Genomic DNA, 25,263 nt, shown 5'->3' with positions numbered 1-25,263 from the left:
AAAACAGTGGGCCATTTTAGTCAACTAAATGGCCTTTCATTTTAGTCACATCACATTCGTAAAACCTCATTAACCTATAGTAAACATAAATGACTGACTTCCATGTGCTCAAACATACATAGCCTTGTCCTACCAACATATTTTTCTGCATAACATCATATTCTCTTCCCAACAGAAGAAACATGACAAACATATATAACAAAAAAGTGCCTTCATAAAATATTCACACTGTCACGACTTCTGCCGAAGTTGGTCCCTCTCCTTGTTTGGGCAGCGTTCGGCCGGTCGAAGTCACCGACCTTTTTATTTTCCGACCTTTTCAATCATCGATCCTGTTTTCATTTTCCTTTGGTTTTGTCTTCCATCACACCTGGTTCCAATCCCATCAATTACATGTTGTTTATTTAACCCTCTCTTCCCCCTCATGTCCTTGTCGGTGATTCTTTATCTTTATTCTTTATGATATATTTTTTTCTCACCTATCTACACACAATAACCTATAATGACATATTTTTCTGCAAATGTAATCAAAATGAAATACAGAAATATATAATTTGCTTAAGTATTCACTCCCCCGAGTCAAAACTTTGTAGAAACACCCTTGGCAGCAAATACAACTGTGAGTCTTTCTGGGTAAGTGTCACACTGTATAATGATAGGAGACAAGTGCAGGAATACGTAATAGGGTTTTTCATTTCTCCACCCAAACAAAAGAGCGAGGTGTAAATGGAACAAGATGGCGTCGAAGAGGATGGATGACATTTTACATGCTCATAACCAATTGTTCTATTCTGTTTGTTTTTTGCGTTGTTTGTTACTTATTTCTTTACTGATTTTGTACATAATGTTCCTGCTATCTTCTCTTATGACAAAGAATAACTTTTGGACATCAGAACTGGGATTACTCACCGCAACTTGAAGAAGCTTTCCTTTAACGAGTCCGATGAGAAAGATATACTGCTCTCCCAGGAACAGGCCCTGATCCCCGACATTTGCATGAAGAAAAGAGAATCCGTAAGCGAGCGAGTAAACTCCCACTGCCATCAATTCTACTTGCTAACATGCAATCATTGGAATATAAAATGGATGATTTATGATTATCCTACCAACGGGACATTAAAAACTGTAATATCTTCTGTTTCACCGAGTCGTGGCTGAACGACGACACTGATAATATAGAGCTGGAGGGATTTTCAATGCACCGGCAGAAGAGAGAAGCTACGTCTGGTAAGACGAAGGGTGGGGGTGTGTGTCTTTTTGTCAATAACAGCTGGTGAGTTATGTCTAATATTAAAGAAGTCTCAAGGTATTTTTTGCCGGAGGTAGTGTGGTCTACAGCTTATCATAAGGTACTCTATCTACCAAGAGAGTTCTCATCTATATTATTTGTAGCAATCTATATTATTTGTAGCAGTCTATTTACCACCACAGGCGGATGCTGGCACTAAGACCGCACTCAACCAACTCTATAATGCCATAAGCAAACAAGAAAATGCTCACCAGAAGTGGTGCTCCTAGTGGCCGGGGACTTTAATGCAGGCAAACTTAAATCAGTTTTACCACATTTTTACTAGCATGTCACATGTGCAACCAGAGGCCACCTTTACTCCACACACAGAGATGCATACAAACTCTCCCTTGCCCTCCATTTGGCAAATCTGACCATAATTATATCCTCCAGATTTCTGCTTACAAGCATAAATTAAAGTAGTAAGTAGCAGTGAATCGCTCAATACGGAAGTGGTCAGATGACGGGATGCTACTCTACTCTACAGGACTACAGTTTTGATAGCACAGACTGGAATATGTTCCTGGATTCATCCAATGGCATTGAGGTGTATACAACCTCAATCATCGGCTTCATCAATAAGTGCAATAAATGCATCAACGACGAAGTCCCCACAGTGACCGTACGTACATATCCCAACCAGAAGCCATGGATTACAAGCAACATCTGCATCAAGCGAAAGGCTGGAGCTGCCGCTTTCAAGGAGCGGCACACTAATCTGGACGCCTATAAGAAATCTCGCTATGCCCTCAGACGAACAATCAAACAAGCAAAGCATCAATACAGGATTAAGATTGAATCCTACTACACTGGCTCTGATGCTCATCGGATGTGGCAGGGTTTGAAAACTATTACGAACTACAAAGGGAAAAGCAGACGCGAACTGCCCAGTGACGTGAGCCTACCAGGCAAGCTAAATGCTTTTTATGCTCGCTTTGAGGCAAACAACACTGATGCATGCACGAGAGCACCAGCTGTTCTGGATGACTGTGTGATAACTCTCTTGGTAGCCGATGTGAGCAAGACTTTTAAATAGGTTAACATTTCACAAAGCCGCGGGGCCAGATGGATTACTAGGACTTGTACTCAAAGCATGCGTGGACCAACTGGTGTCTTCACTGACATTTTCAACCTCTCCCTGACTAAGTCTGCAATACCTACATGTTTCAAGCAGACCACCATAGTCCCTGTGCCCAAGGAAGCGAAGGTAACCTGCCTAAATGATTACCGCCGGTAGCCGTGAAGTGCTTTGAAAGGCTGGTCATGGCTCACATCAACAGCATCCTCCCGGATACCCTAGACCCACTCCAATTCGCATACCGCCCCAACGGATCCAAAATGACGCAATCTCAATCGCACTCCACACTGCCCTTTCCCACCTGGACAATAGGAACACCTATGTGAGAATGCTGTTCATTGACTACAGCTCACTGTTCAACACCATAGTGCCCACAAAGCTCATAACTAAGCTAAGGACCCTGGGACTAAACACCTCCCTCTGCAACTTGATCCTGGACTTGCTAACGGGCCGCCCCCAGGTGGTAAGGGTAGGCAACTGCACATCTGCCACGCTGATCCTCAATACTGGGGCCCCTCAGGGGTGTGTACTTAGTCCCCTCCTGTACTTCCTGTTCACCCATGACTGTGTGGAGAAACATGATTCCAACAAAATCATTACGTTTGCTGATGACAAAACAGTGGTAGGCCTGATCACCAACAACGATGAGACAGCCTATAGGGAGGAGGTCAGAGAACTGGCAGTGTGGTGCCAGGATAACAACCTCTCCCTCAATGTGAGCAAGACAAAGGAGCTGATTGTGAACTACAGGAAAAGGCAAGGCGAACAGGCCACCATTCTCATCAACAGGGCTGTAGTGGAGTGGGTCAAGAGTTTCAAGTTCCTTGGTGTCCACATCACCAACAATCTATCATGGTCCAAACACACCAAGACAGTCGTGAAGAGGACACGACAAAACTTTTTCCCCCTCAGTAGACTGAAAAGATTTTGCATGGTTCCCCAGATCCTCAATCTTTGAGGATGTTTGTAAAAACTGTTTATTATCTCTGCATAGTCACTTCACCCCTACCTACATGTACAAATTAACTCTAATCTGTACCCCCACAAACTGACTCGGTACCGGTACCTCCTGTATATAGCCTCGTTATTGTTATGTTATTGTGTTCTTTTTATAATAGTTTATTTGGTAAATGTTTTCTTAACTCTTCTTGAACTGTACTGTTGGTTAAGGGCTCGGAAGTAAGCATTTCACGGTAAGGTCTACACTTGTTGTATTCGGCGCATGTGACAAATAAAGTTTGATTTGACAAGGACAATGGGGAACAGAGGGCACCTATATACACATACTAATCAGGGTGAATGGGAACCAGGCGTACATAATGAGACAAGACAGTCCGGGGTTGGTGGTAATGAATCCAGTTCAGTGACGCATAGAAGGCCGGTGACGTTGACCTCTGGAGCTGGTGAACGGAATGAGCAGCAGTACCGGGGGGATCCATGACAGTACCCCCCCTGACATGCTGCACTAGCAGCGGGATGACACCGGCCTCGGGGATGACCACAGGGACACGGTGCGGGTCGGTCAGGCGCCGACTGTGAAAATTCCTGGTCAGCGAAGCGTCCAGGATGTCCACCACACGAACCCAGCACCGCTCCCCTGTGCCGTACCCCTCCCAGTCGATGAGGTACTGGTGACGCCCCGCCCGATGCCTCAAATCCAGGACTTCACGGACCGAGTACGCCGGACCTGCCTTGATGTCCAGAGGAAGAGCCGGGGCATCACTGGGTCCAGCCTCAGCGAGGAGACCAGGCACCACTGGCCTGAGGAGAGACACATGAAAAGTCCTGTTAATGCGATAATCAACAGGGAGTTGCAAACGGTACGTTACCTCAATAACCCTCAATAACCCCCACAAACCGCAGGCTCAGCTTCCGGCAGGGCAGGCGGAGGGGCAGGTTCTGGGTGGAGAGCCAGACCTGGTCGCCTGGAGAGAAGGACAGGTGCCTCACTGTGGTGGTGGTCGGTATGTTCCTTGTTCTGACACATGGCCCGCTGGAGACGAGTGTGTGCAGCGTTCCAGGTCTCCTCAGTGCGCCGAAACCACTCGTCCACCACAGGGGCCTCGGTCTGAGACAGGGTGTCCACCTTCACGTTCTTCGAGCCTGGCCTATAAGAAAGCGTGAATTGGAACCTGGCGAAGAATAGAGCCCACCTGGCCTGTCTCGGGTTTAGCCTCTTGGTTGCCCTGATGTACTCCAGGTTGCGGTGGTCCATCCACACCAGGAAAGGATGTTTGGACCTCTCCAACCAGTGCCTCCTTGCCTTCAGAGCCTTCTTGACCACCAAGAGTTCCCAGGTCCCCTAAGTTGTAGTTCCTCTGGGCGGGGCTCAGCTGCTTGGAGTAGAAGTCTCAGGGCCACAGCTTGGGAGGGGTTTTCTATGCGCTGCCCCGACTCCTACTTCGACGGCATCCACCTCGACGATGAAGGGAATTGAGTGCTCGGGATGTGCCAGTACGGGAGCAGTGGTGAAGCATGCCTTCAGTGTCTCAAATGCCCTCTCCGCCTCCGACCAACGAAGCCGCTGGGGACCTCCTCTCAGCAGGGAGGTAAGAGGCGCGACCACCGTGCTGAAGCCCCGGAAGAAACTTCGGAAATAGGTGGCAACCCCCAGGAATCGTTGGACTGCTTTCACAGAGTTATGGATGGACCATGACCTGACTGCGCTGACGCGTTGCTTCTCCATATCCACTCCGTGGATGTGAGGTAGCCCAAAAAGGACAAGGACCGGTGGAAAAATAAATATTGCTCTTGTATAACATATAGATCATGCTCCAACAGTCTTCCCAGCACAGACCTGACTAACGAGACATGTTGGGCGCGGTCAGGAGAATAGACCAAAATGTAATCTATATAAACAACTACGCCCCATCCCAGCATGTCCCGAAACAGTTTGTTAATAAAGTTCTGGAAGACTGAAGGAGCATTAGACAGGCCAAAGGGCATTATGAGATACTAGATTGTAAGTGCTCCTCAAGTCCAGTTTGGTGAAGTACTGCGCACCATGCATTTGCTCGATGATGGTTGAGATGAGGAGGAAAGGATAGCTGAACTTAATGGTTGCTTTGTTCAGTGTAGGGGCGCAGTCCCCCATCTTTCTTTTTAACACAAAATAAGATTGAGGAGGCTGGTGATGTAGAGGGGCAGATAAAACCCTGCTGGAGGCTCTCCAGTATGTAGATCTCCATGGCCTCAGTCTTCGCATAGGAGAGGGGATAGACATGTCCTCTCAGGAGGGCTGCATAAAACAGCAAGTCTCTAAGAGCTTTCCACACCTGGATTGTGCAACATTTGCCCATTATTCTTTTAAAAATGATTCAAGCTCTCTGAAATTGGTTGTTGATCATTGCTTAGCAACCATTTTCAAGTCTTGCCATAGATTTTCAAGCAGATTTAAGTCAAAACCCTAACTCGGCAACTCAGGAACATTCACTGTCTTCTTGGTAAGCAACTCCAGTGTAGATTTGGCTTTGTGTTTTATGTTGTCCTGCTGAAAGGTGAATTCATCTCCCAGCGTCTGGTGGAAAGCCGACTGAACCAGTCCTTAATATTACAAGCATACCCATGACATGATGCAGCCACCACTATGCTTGAAAATATGGAGAGTTGTACTCAGTAATGTGTTGTATTGGATTTGCCCAAAACATAACACTTTATAGTCAGGACAAAAAGTTAATTGCATTGCCACATTCTTTGCAGTTTTACTTTAGTGCCTTGTTGCAACCAGGATGCATGTTATGTACAGGCTTCCTTCTTTTGACTCTGTCAATTAGGTTAGTATTGTGGAGTACCTACAATGTTATTGATCTGCCCTCAGTTTTTTCCTATCACAGCCATTAAACTTGGTAACTGTTTTAAAGTCACCATTGGCCTCATGGTGAAATCCCTGAGCGGTTGCCTTCCTTTCCGGCAACTGAGTTAGGAAGGACGCTTGTATCTTTGTAGTGACTGGTTGCATTGATACACCATCCAAAGTGTAATTAGTAATTCACTACTCAAAGAGATGGTACATTTCTGCTTTTTCAACAACAACAAAAAATGTGCCCTTGTTTGTGGTTGAATCTGTGATTAAAATGCACTGCTCAACTGTCGGACCTTAAAGATAATTGTATGTGTGTGGTACAGAGATGAGGCAGTCGTTCAAAAACTCCTGAACTTATTTAGGCTTGCCTTAATAACAAAGGGGTTGAATACTTATTGACTTAAGACATTTAAGCATTTCATTTTAAATTAATTTGTAAACATTTCCAAAACCATAATTCCTATTTGACATTATGGGGTAGTGTGTAGACCAGTGACACAAAATAGTTGGCTTAATGCATCACTAACATCATCGCAAGTCTTGCCAATGACCCGATATCCAGTTGGTTAAACATACTAAAACTGTTTGACTGACTGTCCTCATAGTCCAGTTTTCTGTCTTTTATCCACGTAAATGTCCTATTGAAAATGTTACCTACAGTCATGTGGAGTTTGAACCTGGGTATCTTTTGTGGCAAACGGCTGTGTTAGCCTGCTTCAATAAAGTCCTAGGCAATAACTCGGTGAGCTAACACAAGCCTTCAGATCTCAGGCAATGTTACTCATCAAACAACTGTGGTTGGCCAAAACTACCTCAGTTACATAAAGTAAATACACTAACCTTAATAATAGGTGTAGGTGAATAGTTATTGTGAGGCATGTCCTGGGGACTCACCACTGCTTGTCATTCCGTAGGTGGAAGAGGGGGGTCGTGCGACCCTGGCTGGAGTTTGTGAGGGGGATGAGGTGGTGTCGCTGAATGGAGAACCCTGCGGTGACCTTTCCCTCCCAGAAGCTATTGCTCTCATTGACGCCTGCGTCAACTGCCTGCAATTACTGGTCAAAAGGTAACCCCAAAGGCTGGATTTTTAACTACACCATTAACTACACCATTTTAACTACACCATTAACTACACCATGGTTTCTCAAACCAGGGTCTGCACATAATATCCAGAATTATATACCCCAAAATATACTTAGCCTTTTGATTCGTTTTCTTTTTTGGAAACAATGACTGCCAAGTTAACACCACAACCATGGGGTGCTACAGGTTTATCCAGGCTTATGTCAATGCTCTCATAACTTAATGTTGCATTGGTGTGATAAACTGGGTCATATACTACAGGGCATGGTTCAACACAACACAGCAAGCACTAGTGTATTATTTAAGTGATAATGGCAGAGAAGCCAGTGTTTGGAGGATATATTGGCACGGGTGTTGTTCGGCCCGAGGCTACAGTAAGTTGAGGGCCGGCAAACCATGCCAATATATCCTCCAAACACCGGCTTCAAGAGTATTATCACTTTTATATAATGGGTTACCAACATATTAAAATAACAATTGACATATTTTCATTAAAGACTTTATTCTGATTAATTAATGTATACTATTTCATCCTTCTACAAGATATAGTCCCGACACAAATCTAGGGTTGCTAGTTCTGCATCCAGTCAATCGTTCTAAATGTTCCATTTCCATATTGCCTGGCAAGATTCTTATACCTTGCTTGCTAGCTAGAGAACTACGGCTAATTTAGAGTCACGCCAAAACGTGCAGCCAGAATAACAGCAAAGTAGCTGCATTTGCATTTGTTTAAGCTGTTTTCTAGTGACATTTATTTGGATACATCCATAACAATGAGCCAATGATTTCGCCTGGCATGGAAAATGTGCTCACTCGTCAGGACACTGTTGTTCAGAGGAGCTAGCCAACAACGCAGCTACAGTAACACAATCACTCCAAACTGAATCTGGAAAGACTGCAAATTAGCTGCATTTCATTTGACCTTTTGAATTATTATTATTTTTTGTATATATCCATAAAAATGATGCCACCTGATTCATGATTTTAACTGGCTGAGAAACGTTGCCTGCCTGTCTCTCGTCCCGACACATTCATTACTATAGGACAGCAGGAGAACGAATTTGAATATTGAAACAATGCTGCAAAAGTCAGACAGACAGTAAGGTTTATACAAATCTCCGCTCTTGAAAAGTAGATGTTAGTCTAAAATAAATGTGAGTTAATGTCTAGATGCTTTTTATAGTGGAGATCAAGTTGCCTGGCTGGGATGATGAGACAGTGGATTGCATTTTAACGACCACTTGTGGAATAGACACCGGCTGGAATGCGGTTTTAACCAATCAGCATTCAGGATTAGACCCAACCATTGTAAAATTGCATGTACACGGTTGAGTGGCCTGGAACATGGTGGCCGGACGGACAGATAGTGGTTCATTGGTAAGTGCGTTGACCTTTGAGTGTCTTGGCTGCTGACGAACCAGCTGTTGCAGATTTGTGTGCACACTCAACAAGCAGCTTTTAAACAGTTACTCAGTGGGCCTCACACACCATGCGTGTCTGGTGTGCCATCGGATATTTGTGCCGATGCCCATATTTAAGGGAACACATACAGTGAGCTCCAAAAGTATTGGGACAGTGACACATCCAGCACTTTGGATTTGAAATGATACAATGCAGACAAAGTGCAAACTGTCAGCTTTCATTTGAGGTTATTTTCATATCAGGTGAATTGTTTAGAAATGACAGCACTTTTTGTACATAGTCCCTTCACTTTAGGGGGCCAAAAGTATGGGGACATATTCACTTTCACAAGTGTCCAAAACAATATGAACACCTGCTCTTACCATGAAATAGACGGACCAGGTGAATCCAAGTGAAAGCTAGAATCCTTTTTTAAATCCACTACTCGGGTGTGACAGAATCATGGTGTGAGGGTGCTTTGCTGCAGGAAGGACTGGTGCACTTCACAAAATAGATGGCGTGACGAGGAGGGGAAATTATGTGGATGTATTGAAGCAACATCTCAAGACATTAGTCAGGAAGTTAAAGCTTGGTTGCAAATGGGTCTTCCAAATGGACATTGACCCCAAGCATACTTTCAAAGTTGTGGCAAAATGGCTTAAGGACAACAAAGTTAAGGTATTGGAGTGGCCATCACAAAACCCTGACCTAAATCCTATAGAAAATTTGTTGGCAGAACGGTGTCTCCAGTACGCATTCTTAGCCCGGTGCGCTACATCCCAGCTCCCCGCATCTGCCGGGCTAGGGTGAGCATCCAGCCAGAAAGGATTGTGCCAGTCCTGCTCTCCAGACCTCCAGTACGTCTCTACGGCCCAGGATATCCTGCGGCGGCTCTGCGCACTGTGTCTCCAGTGCGTCTGCACAGCCCAGTGCGTCCTGTGCCTGCGCCCCGCACGTGCCGGGCCAAAGTCACCATTCAGCCAGGACGGGTTGTGTAGGCTCTTAGCTCGAGACCTCCAGTGATGATCCATGGCACGAAGCCTCCAGTGATGATCCATGGCAAGAAGCCTCCAGTGAGTAGTCATGGCAGGAAGCCTCTAGTGGTGAGACATGGCACGAAGCCTCCAACAAGGGCCTCCAGTCCGGAGCCTCCAGCGACGCCCTCCAGTCCGGAGCCTCCAGCGACGCCCTCCAGTCCGGAGCCTCCAGCGACGGCCGTCAGTCCGGAGCCTCCAGCGACGGCCGTCAGTCCGGAGCCTCCAGCGACGGCCGCCAGTCCGGAGCCTCCAGCGACGGCCGCCAGTCCGGAGCCTCCAGCGACGGCCTCCAGTCCGGAGCCTCCAGAGACGGCCTCCAGTCCGGAGCCTCCAGAGACGGCCTCCAGTCCGGAGCCTCCAGCGACGGCCTCCAGTCCGGAGCCTCCAGCGACGGCCTCCAGTCCGGAGCCTCCAGAGACGGTCTCCAGTCCGGAGCCTCCAGAGACGGTCTCCAGTCCGGAGCCTCAAGCGACGGCCTCCAGTCCGGAGCCTCCAGAGACGGCCTCCAGTCCGGAGCCTCCAGAGACGGACTCCAGTTCGGAGCCTCCAGAGACGGTCTCCAGTCCGGGGGCCGCAGCAACGAGGGTGCCCAGTCCGGGGCCCGCAGCAACGAGGGTGCCCAGTCCGGGGCCCGCAGCAACGAGTTTGCCCAGTCCGGGGCCCGCAACAACGAGGGTGCCCAGTCCGGGACCCGCAGCAACGAGGGTGCCCAGTCCGGGACCCGCAGCAACGAGGGTGCCCAGTCCGGGGGCGGCGGCGAGGTTCTCCACACCGGCGTCTGTGTCCCGCACCTGAGCCACCACCACAGATAGATGCCCACCCAGACCCTCCCCTATAGGTTCAGGCTTTGCGGCCAGCGTCTGCACCTTTGTGGGGGGGGGGGGGGGGTATTGTCATGTCCTGACCCTAGAGAGCCTTTTTATGTCTGTATTTGGTTTGGTCAGGGTGTGATTTGGGGTGGGCATTCTATGTTTTGTTATCTATGATTTTTGTATTTCTTTGTTTTGGCCGGGTATGGTTCTCAATCAGGGACAGCTGTCTATCGTTGTCTCTGATTGAGGACCATACTTAGGTAGCTCTATGCCCACATGGGTTTTGTGGGTAGTTGTTTTGTGTCGTTCACTCTCTTTGTTGTTTTTTGTCATTCATTTTATTTCACTAAATTTACTATGAACACTTACCATGCTGCGTGTTGGTCCGATGATTCCTATTCCTCATCATCAGACGAAGATGAGAGGCGTTACAGAACTACACACCACAAACGAACCAAGCAGCGTGGAGAAAAGGAGGAATGGACATGGGAGGACATTCTGGACGGGAAGGGATCCTACACATGGGAGGAGATCCTGGCTGGAAGGGATCGCATCCCATGGGAACAGGTGGAGGCAGCCAGGAGAGCGGAGGCAGCAGGAGAAGGGAACCAGCGTTTACGAGGGAACACGGCTGGCGAGGAAGCCCGAGAGGCAGCCCCAATACATTTTTTGGGGGTGACACACGGGGAGTGTGGCAGAGTCAGGTTGGAGACCTGAGCCCACCCCTTACCGGGTCGAGCATGTGACTGATCAGGCCCCATGCTATGGGGTGATGCGCACTGTGTCTCAGCCGAGTATTCACAGGCCGGTGTGCTCGGTGTCAGCGTTCCGCATTTGCCGGGTGGAAGCTGGCATCCAGCCAGAACTGAGCTGCCAGAGCCGCCCGTCTGTCCGGAGCTGCCAGAGCCGCCCGTCTGTCCGGAGCTGACAGAGCCGCCCGTCAGTCCGGAGGCACCAGAGCCACCAGAGCCGCCTTTCACTCCGGAGCCGCCATAGCCGCCCTTCACTCCGGGGCCGCCAGAGCCGCCCTTCACTCCGGAGCCGCCAGAGTCGCCCTTCACTCCGGAGCTGACAGAGTCGCCCTTCACTCCGGAGCCGCCAGACTCGCAGCCCCTCAGTCCAGAGGCGCCCCTCAGTCCAGAGGCGCCCCTCAGTCCAGACGCGCCCCTCAGTCCAGACGCGCCCCTCAGTCCAGTGGCGCCCTCTACGAGGGTCTTCAGTCCGGGACCCGCTGCAAGGGTCCCCACGCCAGGGGCGCCACCTAAGTGGGCCAAGACTGAGGTGGAGCGGGGTCCACGTCCCGCACCAGAGCCGCCGCCGTAAGGAAGGCCCACCCGGACCCTCCCCTTTAGAGTCAGGTTTTGCACCTTTTGCACCTTTTTCTATGATTTTGTATTTCTTTGTTTTTGGCCGGGTATGTTTCTCAACCAGGGATAGCTGTGTATCGTTGTCTCTGATTGAGAACCATACTTAGGTAACTCTTGCCCACGTGGGTTTTGTGGGTAGTTGTTTCCTGTTTTGTGGTTTTTCACCTTACAGGACTGTTTCATGTCATTCACTCTCTTTGTTGTTTTTTGTCATTCAGTGTTCAGTTTATTTCATTAAATTTACTATGAACACTTACCATGCTGCGTGTTGGTCCGATGATTCCTATTCCTCATCATCAGACGAAGAGGAGAGCCGTTACATCTGGCCTTTCTTTGGACACTGTGTTAACTAACCTCCAGACGAGCTTCAGACGAGCTTCAGACGAGCTTCAATGCCATACAACTCTCCTTTCTTGGCCTCCAACTGCTCTTAAATGCAAGTAAAACTAAATGCATGCTATTCAACCGATCGCTGCTCACACCTTCACTACTCTGGACATTTCTGACTTAGAATATGTGGACAACTACAAATACCTAGGTGTCTGGTTAGACTGTAAACTCTCCTTCCAGACTCACATTAAGCATCTCCAATCCAAAATTAAATCTAGAATCGGCTTCCTATTTCGCAACAAAGCATCCTTCACTCATGCTGCCAAACATACCCTCGTAACACTGACTATCCTACCGATCCTTGACTTCGGCGATGTCATTTACAGAATAGCCTCCTAGCAAAGACTTATAGATGACCTGGTGCCAGTGGGTTTGGCGACGAATATGAAGCGAGGGCCAGCCAACAAGAGCGTACAGGTCACAGTGGTGGGTAGTATATGGGGCTTTGGTGACAAAACGGATGGCACTGTGATAGACTGTATCCAATTTGCTGAGTAGAGTGTTGGATGCTTTGAGTAGAGTGTTATCTCAGCTCACTGGTCACCATAGCAGCACCCACCCGTAGCACGTGCTCCAGCAGGTATATTTCACTGGTCACCCCCAAAGCCAATTCCTTCTTTGGCACCTTTGTTTCTAGTTCTCTGCTGCCAATGACTGGAACGAACTGCAAAAATCACTGACGCTGGAGACTCATATCTCCCTCTCTAATTTTAAGCACCGGCTGTCAGAGCAGCTCACAGATCACTGCACTTGTACATAGCCCATCTGTAAATAGCCCATCCGTAAATAGCCCATCCAACTACCTCATCCCCATACTGTTATTTATTTTATTTATTTTCCTCCTTTGCACCCCAGTATCTCTACTTGCACACTCATCTTCTGCACATCTATCACTCCAGTGTTTAATTGCTAAATTGTCATTATTTTGCCGCTATGGCCTATTTATTGCCTTACCTCCCTTATCCTTCCTCATTTGCACACACTGTATATAGACTCTTTCTATTGTATTATTGACTGTATGTTTGTTTATTCCATGTGTAACTCTGTGTTGTTGTTTGTGTCGCACTGCTTTGCTTTATCTTGGCCAGGTCTCGGTTGTAAATGAGAACTTGTTCTCAACGAGCCTACCTGGTTAAATAATGGTGAAATAAAAATAAATAAAATAAAATTCAGGGCAGGTGGGGCAGAGCCTGTTTTGTGTATTATTTTGGCATTAGTACGTGCCAATATATCCTCCAAACACCGGCTTCGAGGGCATTATCACTTAATTAAATATGCTTGGTCACACCTCTCACCCCCTTCCCTTTTGGTTGCTAGGTTCTAATTGACTCCAATGCAATAATTGTAGTGACACAACGACATACTGCATTTCTCTATGACGCTGAAAGGGGAAATGAAGTGGGGCCCAATTGAAATGTGATTACCTTCCACTTCAGTGCTTCACTCCAGTCATTTAACATGAGGGACAGAGATTGAGTTTGCGTGATTATGGTGACCACTTGAGGGGCCAGTGGTGAGATGGCTTTAGTTAACACAAACGTCAAGTGCTCTGGTGCGCAGTACAATATTCAACAATATTACATATTGAAAATCCAGGTAATCAAACCATGAGATCAAAAAACATGTTTTTTTTTTTAAATTAGATGTTTTATGCCAGTCCCCAGATAACCTTTTGCCTGTGTCTTCAAGGGAAAAGGAAACTGAGACATATTATCTATCTATCTATCCCATTTCAAACCAAATGACCATACTCTTATTATGCACAGTCTAAACACTTGTAAATTCAAAGTGATTTTCATTGAACTATTGTATGATGTGTTATGCTCCTAACTCTCCACCCCCCCTGCTCATACAGATGCTGTGCACTAACCCCCGAGGCATTTAATTCAGAGGAGACCTACTTTGGCACAAGGGAGTCCTCTGGTGAGGCTTTGGAAAGCACCAACCTCCGCATCCTGTCCCTTTGCAGGCCCCAACCACCCAGAGAGCTCTACATCGCTGAGTCCCAGGATGAGACCTACTATGGGGAGACGGAGAGTGACACGGAGGCCGCCAGAGGGACCCATCTGGTCCGTACCCAGCTCTGCGGCCCAGAGTCCCAGTTACTCGGAGGGGGAGGGTACGGAGGTCGAGTAGGACCCCAGGGAGGGGGTTTCTCCCCAGGGGCAATGGTGGAGCTCCAGTTGTCCCTCTCTGAACACACCCTGGAGGATCCTGTCTGCACCTCCCTGGGGAGTGCTCTTGGAATAGAGGGGGAGATCCAGGCAAGAGAGGCCCTCCAGAACAAGGCCCTCCTCCATACCACCACCCACTCGCTCTACGTCTGTGGCCCAGCTAGGGAGCCCCTAAGTCAGCATGGAGTTGTGGAGATCACCCTGCAGCATCCCGCAGCCGGAAGGGGTTCTCCATGTCTGGTAGAGGGGGAGGGTGCCTGTGGGGCCAGTGGAAATGTTGGTGGAGCCCCCAGGGAGGAAGGAGCAGGGCAAAGCCAGGGAGCTCCTGCCTCCTTCACTGTCTCCTTCGGAATTCCCAAAGAGGGTGCCGAGCCGGCAGAGGAGCCAGACTCGGATTCGGAGAAGGACCTTGGGAAACCCAACAAGCACCGGGCCAGGCACGCCAGTGAGTACTCTATGCCTGTTTCCCTGCTATTAGTCCTGCTTTGTGTGTGTATTTATGAGGGTCAAATTACTGTTGTCTTATAGGGTGCACAGACTAATAGCAGACTGACATACTGTAGCACTGCTGTGAACTGCATTTGTCAACTCAACTCTGGGAGGCATGTGTGCATTCCTTAGCCCGGTGCCCTGTTGCACACAAAAATGTGGCCCCAAAATAGTAGATGCTCTTTCTTACTTGGGAGGGGTTTTGTTTGGACTGAAGCAGAGAGGTCCAGTTCAAGCCTGAATAGTATCCAGTTTGTAGTATCCAAGATCACTGAGGGCAGGATTGTGGCAATATAATGGGTAGAGATAGAGAATGATCATGTTTTTAAAAAATATATAAATGTTTTCCTCTAGCTTAGAATAGTGGCTTGATGAGGATGTCTCTTTCAGGGCGATAAGTATGACATTTAATTGAATGCCAGCGCATTGATGATGCCTGCAGAAGTGCTCTTTGACTGACACCAGCATGTGCTGCACTAGCCCGTTACCCGATCCTTTAAAACCGTATGTCTTAGCCCGAGCCGTAAAGCGAGCTTCGCTCACTACTCCCAGTCTTCCTCCACCTTGAGGTTAGTCGTACTGAGAGAAATAAAAATGTAAGGATGGGTACTTTTTTTAAATCACAGCTTTTTATGTTTGTGTATGTGTGTGCAGGGTTGGTGCTGTGAAAGAGTGTGTGGACATGACTGTCGTCGCCTCAGGTTTAGGTGACAGATCCGAGAGTGGACTTACAGATAAGGAGTGGGAAAGGTGCTTGGGTGCTGGTGAATGCACTCCCGTCCCACAGACTATTTTTAATTCATTTCATCTCTTCTATGCTCTGCCATTGGCTCAAACTATGGGGACCACCCATTTGAATAGGCTTTCACAGCTTTGTTAATATCGTGTATTATCGGGGAACAAACTAGGAGGATATTAGACAGTTGGTCAGAGAATTAGGTAATTGCTTTTTGTGTTGATTTAATAGAGATTTTGGAGATTGAATGATCAAATCTGTGATAAGTATCGGCACTGAGGTAAAGGGCTTTAAAGGACTTTTTGTTGGGCTATAGATATCCAAGTATAAGATCAGGACCAGGAAAATATTGAATGAATGAGTGAATGAATGGATTAGATTTAGCTATTATGTATGTTTATGGAAATGTGTAGGTTATTGTTTGCATTTATGTCATTTGAGGGATTTCCACAAATGTGTTTTGCTTGAAAAAAAGATTCCTGTTTTCAATATAATGGGGTGAATACAATTGTCTGCTATAATATTTAACACTGCTTTTAATGTACTATCTAATAGCATGGTGTGATTTAAATTTGCAGTTTGTCAGAATTTCTGCTATTTTTCGTGTCTGCCATTTAAACAGTGATTGTTTATATGAGTGAAATATCAGTGGAAGTAATTAGTGAGTGGTTGCTTTAATGTATTAAGATATGTTTTCACAATGTCATTAGGGTGGACATGCAGTGTTAAGGTGTATTCAAGATTATCATAAGACTTTTGAAAATGTGGCTGCATTGCAGGCCTGCTGGTATCTGAAAACAGTGTAACTTGGTGTGGAAAACATTTTCCGATGGATGTTCATCCAAATGGAATGATTTGTGGTCGTCTCAATTAGACCCAAGCTATTAATAACCATTATATGCAGTTCAATTAAATAGGCCACAAGAAGCAACCATTTGAAATATCCCTCGTCTCTCCCTCTACCCTCTCTCTTCCTCCCTCCCTCGCTATCTCTCTCCCTCTCTCTATTTTTCAGGGCTCAGGCGCAGTGAGAGCCTGTCAGACAAGCAGGTGAAGGAGGCCAAGTCTAAATGTAAGCGCATTGCTATTCTTCTGAACGCTGACGCTCCCAACCCCAACAACAAGGGGGTGTTGATGTTCAAGAGGCATCGACAGAGGGCCAAGAAGTACACACTCGTCAGCTACGGCACTGGTGAGAGCGAACCAGAGTACGAGGAAGACGACAGCGAGGAAGACTACGAGGAAAAAGACCCCCGAGCGATCAAATTTACCCTCTTAGCCACCACCAGCGATTCAGAGCTTGACGACGACTTCATTACTAATGCCCATGGTGGAGGCAGAGTGATAACCTGCGACTGGGACACGGGACTACTCAATATCGAGCGCAAGCTCAATTCCGGAGAGGAGATGGAGCAACTGCCCAACACCACGGGCAAGGGGGCCACGATGTTTTCCCAGCGCCGCCAGCGCATGGACGAGATCGCTGCCGAACATGAGGAGATGAGGCGCCAGGGGATTCCTGTGGAGGGAGTGCAAGAGGTGGAGAAGCATGCAGCCTACCAGCAGATGGAGGAGCGCTCGTACATGCAGGCCACCACAGAGAGCCAGGCCTACATGGACGTGAACGTGCACCAGAAGCAGCAGCAACAGTATCAGCAGTTCCAAGAACAGCAGTATTACGAGCAGCAACAGCACCAGCAGCAGCAGCAATACCAGCAGCAGCAGCAATACCAGCAGCAACAACAGTACGAGCAGCAGCAATACAACCAGCAGAAGCAATACCAGCAGCAACAACAGTACGAGCAGCAGCAGTACCACCAGCAGCAGCAAATTCAACAGTACTCATCTAACATGAATGGCGTCGCCAACCACCAAAGCAATGAAATGCAGAGTTCCATGAGCAATCGAACCCCCCAACCCTTCTCGGTACAAAACCAGGTGCCCGTCCCATTTCTTACCCCAATGAGTGGGAACAACCAAGAAGCGATGAGTCAGGGGGAGCAGATTGCCTCGCGCGACGAGCGCATTTCAACGCCGGCTATTAAGTCTGGGATCTTGCAGGACACAAGAAACAGATTCAAGGGCAAGCCAATGTTCAATTTCAAACAGGCTCCCAAAGTTCCACCCAACCCGGAGCTTATGAATCTCCTCAACAGGAGTGACAAGAAGTTGGATTTCGAGTCAGCTACGGAAGAGGACTACCTTAGCTTGGGGGCTGAGGCTTGCAACTTTCTCCAGTCACCAAGGGTCAAACATAAGACGCCTCCACCAGTCGCTCCCAAGCCCATCATTAATCCCAACTCTCCACCTTGGTCCCCTCAGCCTGAGCTGGCCAACCAGGAGTTGCCACTGCATGCTGAAAATAGTGTCCCCGCACCTGCTACAGCCTCTGAGCCGGAGTCTGCCCCTGCTCCAGAACTGGATCCAACCCCTGTACCGGCCCCAGAACCCTCCCCCCCTCTTGCACCCCAGGAAGTTCCTGCCAACACCCCCTCTCCAGAAAAACACACATGGAGTCCCCCAGGGTCCCAGGCAGAGCAGCAGCCCCAGCAAGCGCCAGCCTGGGGAAGAAATGGACCTTCTCCACCTCAGCCTCATTCACAACCCGAGCCTCAAGTGAGTTCTAAGGCTCCACCACAAACACAGGCACAACAGCAGCCACAACTGCAGCCACCCGTGAGTACTTGGACACCTGCTGAAATGAAGCCCCAAGCTCCAGCTCCAAGTCAGTCCCCACCACAGCTCCCTTGGGTGACTCCCCAACCTCCTCCTCCTCAGCCTCAAGCTCAGCCTCAGCCACCAATTAATTATTGGGCTGCCCAGCCCCAATGGGCTCAACCTCAAGAGCAAGCACAGGTCCAACCACCATGGGTTCAGCCTCAAGAACAAGTACAGCAACAGCCCCAGTCACCTTGGGCTCAGCCTCAAGAACAAGTTCAGCAACAGCCCCAGCCACCATGGACTCAGCCTCAAGAACAAGCACAGGCCCAGCCACCATGGGTTCAGCCTCAAGAACAAGTACAGCAACAGCCCCAGCCACCTTGGGCTCAGCCTCAAGAACAAGTTCAGCAACAGCCCCAGCCACCATGGACTCAGCCTCAAGAACAAGCACAGGCCCAGCCACCATGGGTTCAGCCTCAAGAACAAGTTCAGCAACAGCCCCAGCCACCATGGGCTCAGCCTCAAGAACAAGTTCAGCAACAGCCCCAGCCACCTTGGGTTCAGCCTCAAGAACATGTACAGCAACAGCCCCAGCCACCATGGAGTCAACAACCTCAGACTCCACAACAGGCTTGGCCCCAGGCCCAGGCCCAGGCCCAGCCTCAGCCACCTTGGGTGTCATCACCTCAGCCTCCAATGAATGCATGGACACCACCACAGAGCCAGGCCCAGCCACCACTGCCACCTTGGGCCCAATCAGCCCAACCCCAACCTACAGCTCAGCCCCAACCCCATATGAATACATGGTCCCAAGCACCTGCTCAGGCTCAAGCACCTGCTCAGGCTCAGGCTCAAGCACAGCTACCCATTAATGCCTGGACTCCAGATCAGAATCAGGTCCAGCCACATTCACATTGGGCCCAAAAAACTCCAACCCAATCCCCATCCCAGCAATGCTGGCAACAGCCACCTCCACAGCAGACACCCCCACAGCCACCTATGAATGCATGGGCCCCGGCTCAGGTACAGCCTCAGACACACACAAGTACCTGGGCCCCACAACCACAGCAAGCCCCAGTAAATACCCAGACCCCGATGGACAGAGTGGCTCAACCTTCTCCGAAACCTGGGAATGCGCCACAAAATGCTCCCCGTTCTATTCCTCCACCTCGCCCACAGCGAATGAATTCTTACACGCTTGGAGAAAGGTCATCGTCACCCCTCATCAATCCAATGGCCAGCGTGTTGGTACCAGTGCGAGGCATGGGCTCAGCTTTGTCGATGCCGGCTGTTACAGGGAAAGGAGCTGATTTGTTCGCCAAGAGGCAGTCTCGTATGGAGAAGTATGTAGTGGATTCGGACACTGTGCTGGCAGCCACTGCACAGGCAGCCCAGCAAGCCCAGGCCGCCACTGCGCAGGAAAACAAGGCAAGGTCCACATCGCCCTCTCCCTCCGTACCTCATTCGTGGAAATATTCACCCAATTGCAGAGCTCCCCCTACATCAAATTACAACCCCATACAGTCCCCGTCCTACCCACCAGGGGCGATTAAGCAACCCCCTCCATCTAGCCCTGCGGCCAAAGCCAAGACAGGGAAAGGCAAACCTGCCTGCAAACCCCTTGCTGTTATAGATGTCATGAAACATCAGCCGTATCAGCTCAATGCCTCCCTTTTTACATATGGCCCAGCAGTGGAGGCTGCCGAGGCTGCCAAGGCCGCTGCACCAAAGCCTGCCCCAGCCCCTGCCCCAGTCCCTCCAAACCAAAACCAAAACCAACCAATCAGTTATGAGCAACTTTCCCCTGTCCAGCCGGCTGGACCAATGAATTCTGCCTATCCACAGCAGTCCCAGCAGCCCTATGGGATGCCCCCTCAACCACACATGCACGATAGTCCCTACCACCAAGTCCCACTTAATGCTTACCAGCCACCTAATAACCCCTACCAGCAAGCTCCTGCTGGCCCTTACCAACAACCATATAATCCCCTTTACCAACAAGCCCCTCCAGCCCCTTATCTACCCCAGCACCATCCCCAGCCCCAAGCTCCAAACTCTTCCTACCAACCGACCCCCCAAGGTCCATATCAGCCAGCCCATAGCCCCCCTTACCAAGCAGCACCCCAAGCCCCCTACCAGCCACTACCCCCCAGTACCTATGTGGTCCCCAGCTTTCCAATAGCGGCAAAGCCTGAGTCCATCTCTGGGGGCAGCAACGCTCCAAAGCCCAGGTTCATGGCCAAAAAGAGTTCAGCCCAGGTATGGAAGCCAGCACCTGTGGAGAAAGAGTGAATTTGATAGGATGACTAAGTGATATTTGCTTGAAACAACATAAGATCTAGTTAAAATAGACATTCATACAAATGCAATATATTCATAGAAGGCTTTTAAGATGGCTTTTCTAAATATTTTACAGCCAACATATTTTTTTAAATGATGTCACAATATGACACATTTTAGAATGTCAAATATCATAAAGTTCAGATGTAGTTTTCCACCAGCTAAGCAAAGCTTTTCAAAGTTTGTTTCTTAGCATTAATGCAATGCAAAACACATTGAACATGAAGTATATGATATTGGTATAGCTTATTATTTACCCGAGCCAACAAAAATGATAAAATGTAGATTTTCAGGAAAGCCATGAAATGCATTCAATGGACTTATGATGTGAATCAGTGTTGATTCATCGGAGTCTGTGAGCAGGCATTGACAGAATGTGAACAGGTGAGTGTTTATTGCTGAGGAAAAAAATGGAAATGAGAGTAGATTGAAAGGTGATTTAAGAAAATGTTGGTGATGAGTACTAAGGAGGTGCCTGAGCGAGTGCTAATTTTGAGAATCTCTTCTGCAATATCAACAGTGTATTTGTTAGCTGTTAAGATGTGCAATAATGGTTTGTCAAAATTGAGCTTGATGACAAAGAGAAGACTAAATGATTAGTAGTGACTAAAGAGGTTTAAAACATGGTAAGGGAGACCAGGACTGGTCAGTTGAAATATATTTAGAGACAAGTTTGAGAACTGTCTGACTTTATTTGACATATTCTCCTGAGACCCAGATTTAGATCATTTATACATTTTTTATTAAGTTTATTAAGTTTTTGGGGTGAAGAAAAAAAACATGTCAAAGGATGTTCACTGTAGTGGCCATTAGGACTGGGTTGATAGTAAATATGAAAACATATGAACAGTTACAGTAAGTGGGGGTAGTAGGTAAAGAACATTGTTTAGCTCTTATTTAATGGCACATATGATTACATTGCTCTAAAACTCACCAAACTATTCCTGAGATATTTACCTATTAGAAACCATTTGAATATCAAACTCACAAAAATGATAATTATACAATTGCAGACACTTACTATGAAATGTGCTAATTGTGATGGTAGGCATTTTGGAGAACCATAAAGAAAAAAATGATCAAGGTGACACCCCCACACATGTTATCATTGGAAAGCCCAGAATGTCCTCTCAAAGGTACAACAGGATCTACCACAGTGGCATGTATGGCCTAAGAGATACGGACCAAAAACGAATGTCCATTAGAGAGGACGAAAATTAATTCCTGGATCTTAGGAGGATATGTATGTTTTGTATGTATAGTGAAATTATTTCGATTTGGTGGATATATAATGCTCATATGCTATAATGAATAGGAAACCTGCCGAAATAATGTTCACAGGAAAATATTCATAAATTACATTGCAAAAAGTTAATGTATTGTATTTTATGGAAGTGTATAGGTAACTGCCAAAATAAAGGAAACACGAGTAAACTAGAGATAGAAAGTATATTGAAAGCATGTGCTTCCACACAGGTGTCGTTCCTAAGTTCATTAAGAAATGTTCATCTCATCATGCATAAGGTCATGTATAAAAATGCCCAGTTGCCCATTATTTTGGCTACCATGGCTAGAAGAGATCTTAGTGACTTTGAAAGAGGGGTCTGAAAGGAGCATGGGGGGTTTAAAGGGTGTGTGTGTGTGTGTGTGTGTGTCTGGCCCCCATCTCTGAGAGGTGGAATGTACTTGGACGAATGTAGGATGTAGATCGTGTACAATTTCCTTCAGCGTCTTCCAAAGACCCTACTTGAATGGTTTGGTTTTATTTTAAACTTTTTACCAGCTGTTGCGTCATGTTAGGTTCCTACATTTAAACTGTCCCAATGTCACAGATTATATGTTTGTGTGTAGTGAGAGCTGTTGGTTTGGGAGGGTTAGTCGGCTTGTATTTCACCTACACGAATGGCAGTCACGCACTACCTCTCTAGCTTTGGCCTACAAATGATTGTCTTTTCTCACTTTTCTGATTTCAGCTTTGCATCCTTTTTCTATGTTTCTGTCCACCTGCTCTTTGATTTTACATAATGCCAAAAACAAACATCATTAAAGGGATATTTAAATAAGCACAATTACAGAAAATAGGTGAGCTAGGATGAAACCGCCCTGAAATGTTAAAGGTATAATTTCGTATAGGACTGCTTCCTTTCGTTCTTCAAGTTGTTTCTTTTTCATTTTCTTTTGTGTGTTTCTTCTCCATAGTGCACTTTCTGTAAGATTCACATCGGTGCAATTAAAATGTATTTCATCCTTCTGTTTGCGTTTCCTTGGTTGGTCTGTTCTGCATGCATTGTTTATATCCCGTTCTGTTTGTTACTCTTTACTTTTCCTCTATAACTTCCTTATGCTTGGCACAACATTGTCCCCACCTTGTCACCACTTCACCCTATTTTCTGTACAAAACAAATGACCACACCCACACAATTAAAATATGTATTCATTGTTTTGTTACTTCTTTACTCAAATGTGACAACGAATGGATTGTAGGTTTAGATTTACAAAACTGCAACACATCTTGGACTATTTTCAGTCATAGCAAAATACAAATCATACTTTCAATAATCACAGCCGAAGGGACTTTGAGAACATAGAGACAACTAGAACAGAGGAGAAGAAACTTGTGCAGGTAATCCATGTCACCTTCTAAACAACTGACATGTTTATTGGCATAGCCAACATGATTTTGTCAGAGTGGATATAGCTACCACTGTTACCACTGGGTTTTATTATTGTAAATTCAATGGATAGCCAACCACTTTCCAATAATAGCTCGCCTTCTATAAAAGCCTTGTAACCAGCCAGCTGACCCTGCTTAGAAATCGGATATGTTCCTCACCCAAACTCCAGAGTTATCTAGAATGCTAGGAAAGTGCTCAAAAGGCACATTCCCATCCCTGAACGCATGGTCACTGATTCTGCATCAAGGGTATTTTGATCTTTGACGACCTCATCGAATTGGAGCTTGGAGTGACCTCTTTGGATAAGATTGGAGGATGAGCAAGCTGTGACCTAAGTGTTTACCCGTCAGTCTTGCATCATCACGTCGTTTTGGGATCCATGTTAGAGGGGTTGTCAAGGGGATGTCATCTGTTTAGAGGGAGTCTTAATATCAATCGGTGCCCAGAGCAGGCTGCAGCAACAGGCTATATCGGGTGGAAATTTGATCCCTACTTGAATGACCTGACTAGAAGAGTCCTGTCCTGGCCTGTTGGCTACACCTGCTTCTTAATCTCATGTAGATTTATGTATTTTATGCATGCTAAGGAATACTTATTTAGATGGATGGCAGCTAGTCTAACACTTAAGAGTGTTGGTTGAAAAGTTGCTGGTTCGAATCCCAGTGACGACTAGGTGAACAATCTGTCGTTGTGCCCTTGAGCAAGGCACTTAACCACAATTGCTTCTGTAAATCGCTCTGGATAAGACGGTCTGCTAGATGACTAGACTTGAAATGTAAAATGTGTTCTACTTGCTTGTCCATTTTAATGATTGTATAGACCTCTGTATGAGTTACGGGAAAGTCACAATCAAGACTAAAACTGGCTGGCTTATAGCTAGGGAATGGGAGAGTTCTAGAATGAACAGAAATGCATTTGTTGATGCACAACGTGTTTCCTGGTAGATTAAATGAGACAAGACCCCAAAATGTGTTGTTCACACATTGTCTTTGCCAACAAATGCCCTCATCTCAGTATTTTTCATCTGAGGTAGTCAACAGGTAGTAACAGACAGCGCTTGCTTATAAACCAGTGACGTAGGAGCCAAGTGGAAAACATAGAAAATATCAAATCCATTTGTAGCACTATCACGACAGACCAGGAAACTCTTTCTCCAATGGCCCCAGTTGCCATGACATCATCAAATTCCTAACGGTGACACGCAATGCTAACTGGACTCCCCAATGGTGTGGTAGAGCCAGACTCAATGGTGCCCATCTAAGTTTGACCTTCCATCCCCTACCGTCACCCCCTCCAACCCAAGGCAGACACCCAAGCGCCCCTGGCTGTGGCTGGGAATCAGTGATTAGTTCATGCCCCCCCCCCCACACACACACATTCGGCAAATGTGACAAATACAATTTGATTTGATTTATTCATATCCTACCTACATTTAACAACCGTCATTCTGTTCATATACAGTTTTGATACATTATGAATAAGTAAATTTAAGCTATGGGTTAGCAATGGAAAACAGATAGAAAAGTTAAATAGAACACGCCACAACAGTGGGATATTTCTTTTTCCATTTTTCCAATCATTTTCAAAATCTCTCAATCTCCTACTGGGTCATTCCATGTCATTTCAGCAAGCCATGACACCCACCATCTCGGGTTGTTCTGAAATCGTTTCTGTAGTTAGGAACAGATAAGATAGGCATTCCGGAAACCATATTTTGTTGAAATATAATTGATCTCTGAGACATTAAGCTAACTGATTGCACCCAAATTGGCAATTTCAATTTATAGGACTCATGTAATATTCAATAACTATAGTACCTAACATCCAATTTGGACCCAACAAAAATTCTAACAATAACCACATTTCTATCCACTGTTTTTATGCGAGTAAAGTCATACCGTATAAAAAAAATCAACAGCTGTGATGGAGA

The 25,263-nt window shown here is 46.9% G+C and overlaps 1 protein-coding gene across 7 annotated transcripts in view; it reads left to right on the top strand.

Annotated features, from left to right (window-relative positions):
• The window catches only part of LOC110531746 (synaptopodin 2a), a 57,757-nt gene that overhangs the window by 22,616 nt on the left and 9,878 nt on the right, over positions 1-25,263 (top strand). The window contains exons 2-4 of one of the 7 annotated variants that reach the window (XM_090183831.1): positions 7,083-7,234; positions 14,114-14,877; positions 16,673-19,746. In XM_090183831.1, the coding sequence (XP_090039957.1) occupies positions 7,083-7,234; positions 14,114-14,877; positions 16,673-19,746 (3,990 nt within the window). Of the gene's footprint in view, positions 1-7,082; positions 7,235-14,113; positions 14,878-15,100; positions 15,518-15,538; positions 15,938-16,672; positions 22,910-25,263 lie in introns of those variants that run through there. The other 6 variants (XM_090183836.1, XM_021615138.3, XM_090183833.1 and 3 more) reach the window with 6 other exon arrangements.

Source organism: Oncorhynchus mykiss, chromosome 9 (genome assembly GCF_057628025.1).
Source record: "Oncorhynchus mykiss isolate SJ-2025 chromosome 9, ASM5762802v1, whole genome shotgun sequence".
Taxonomy (NCBI): Eukaryota; Metazoa; Chordata; class Actinopteri; order Salmoniformes; family Salmonidae; genus Oncorhynchus; species Oncorhynchus mykiss.
The sequence above is the reverse complement of the archived record's forward strand: the minus strand, read 5'-3'. Positions and strand labels throughout refer to the sequence as shown.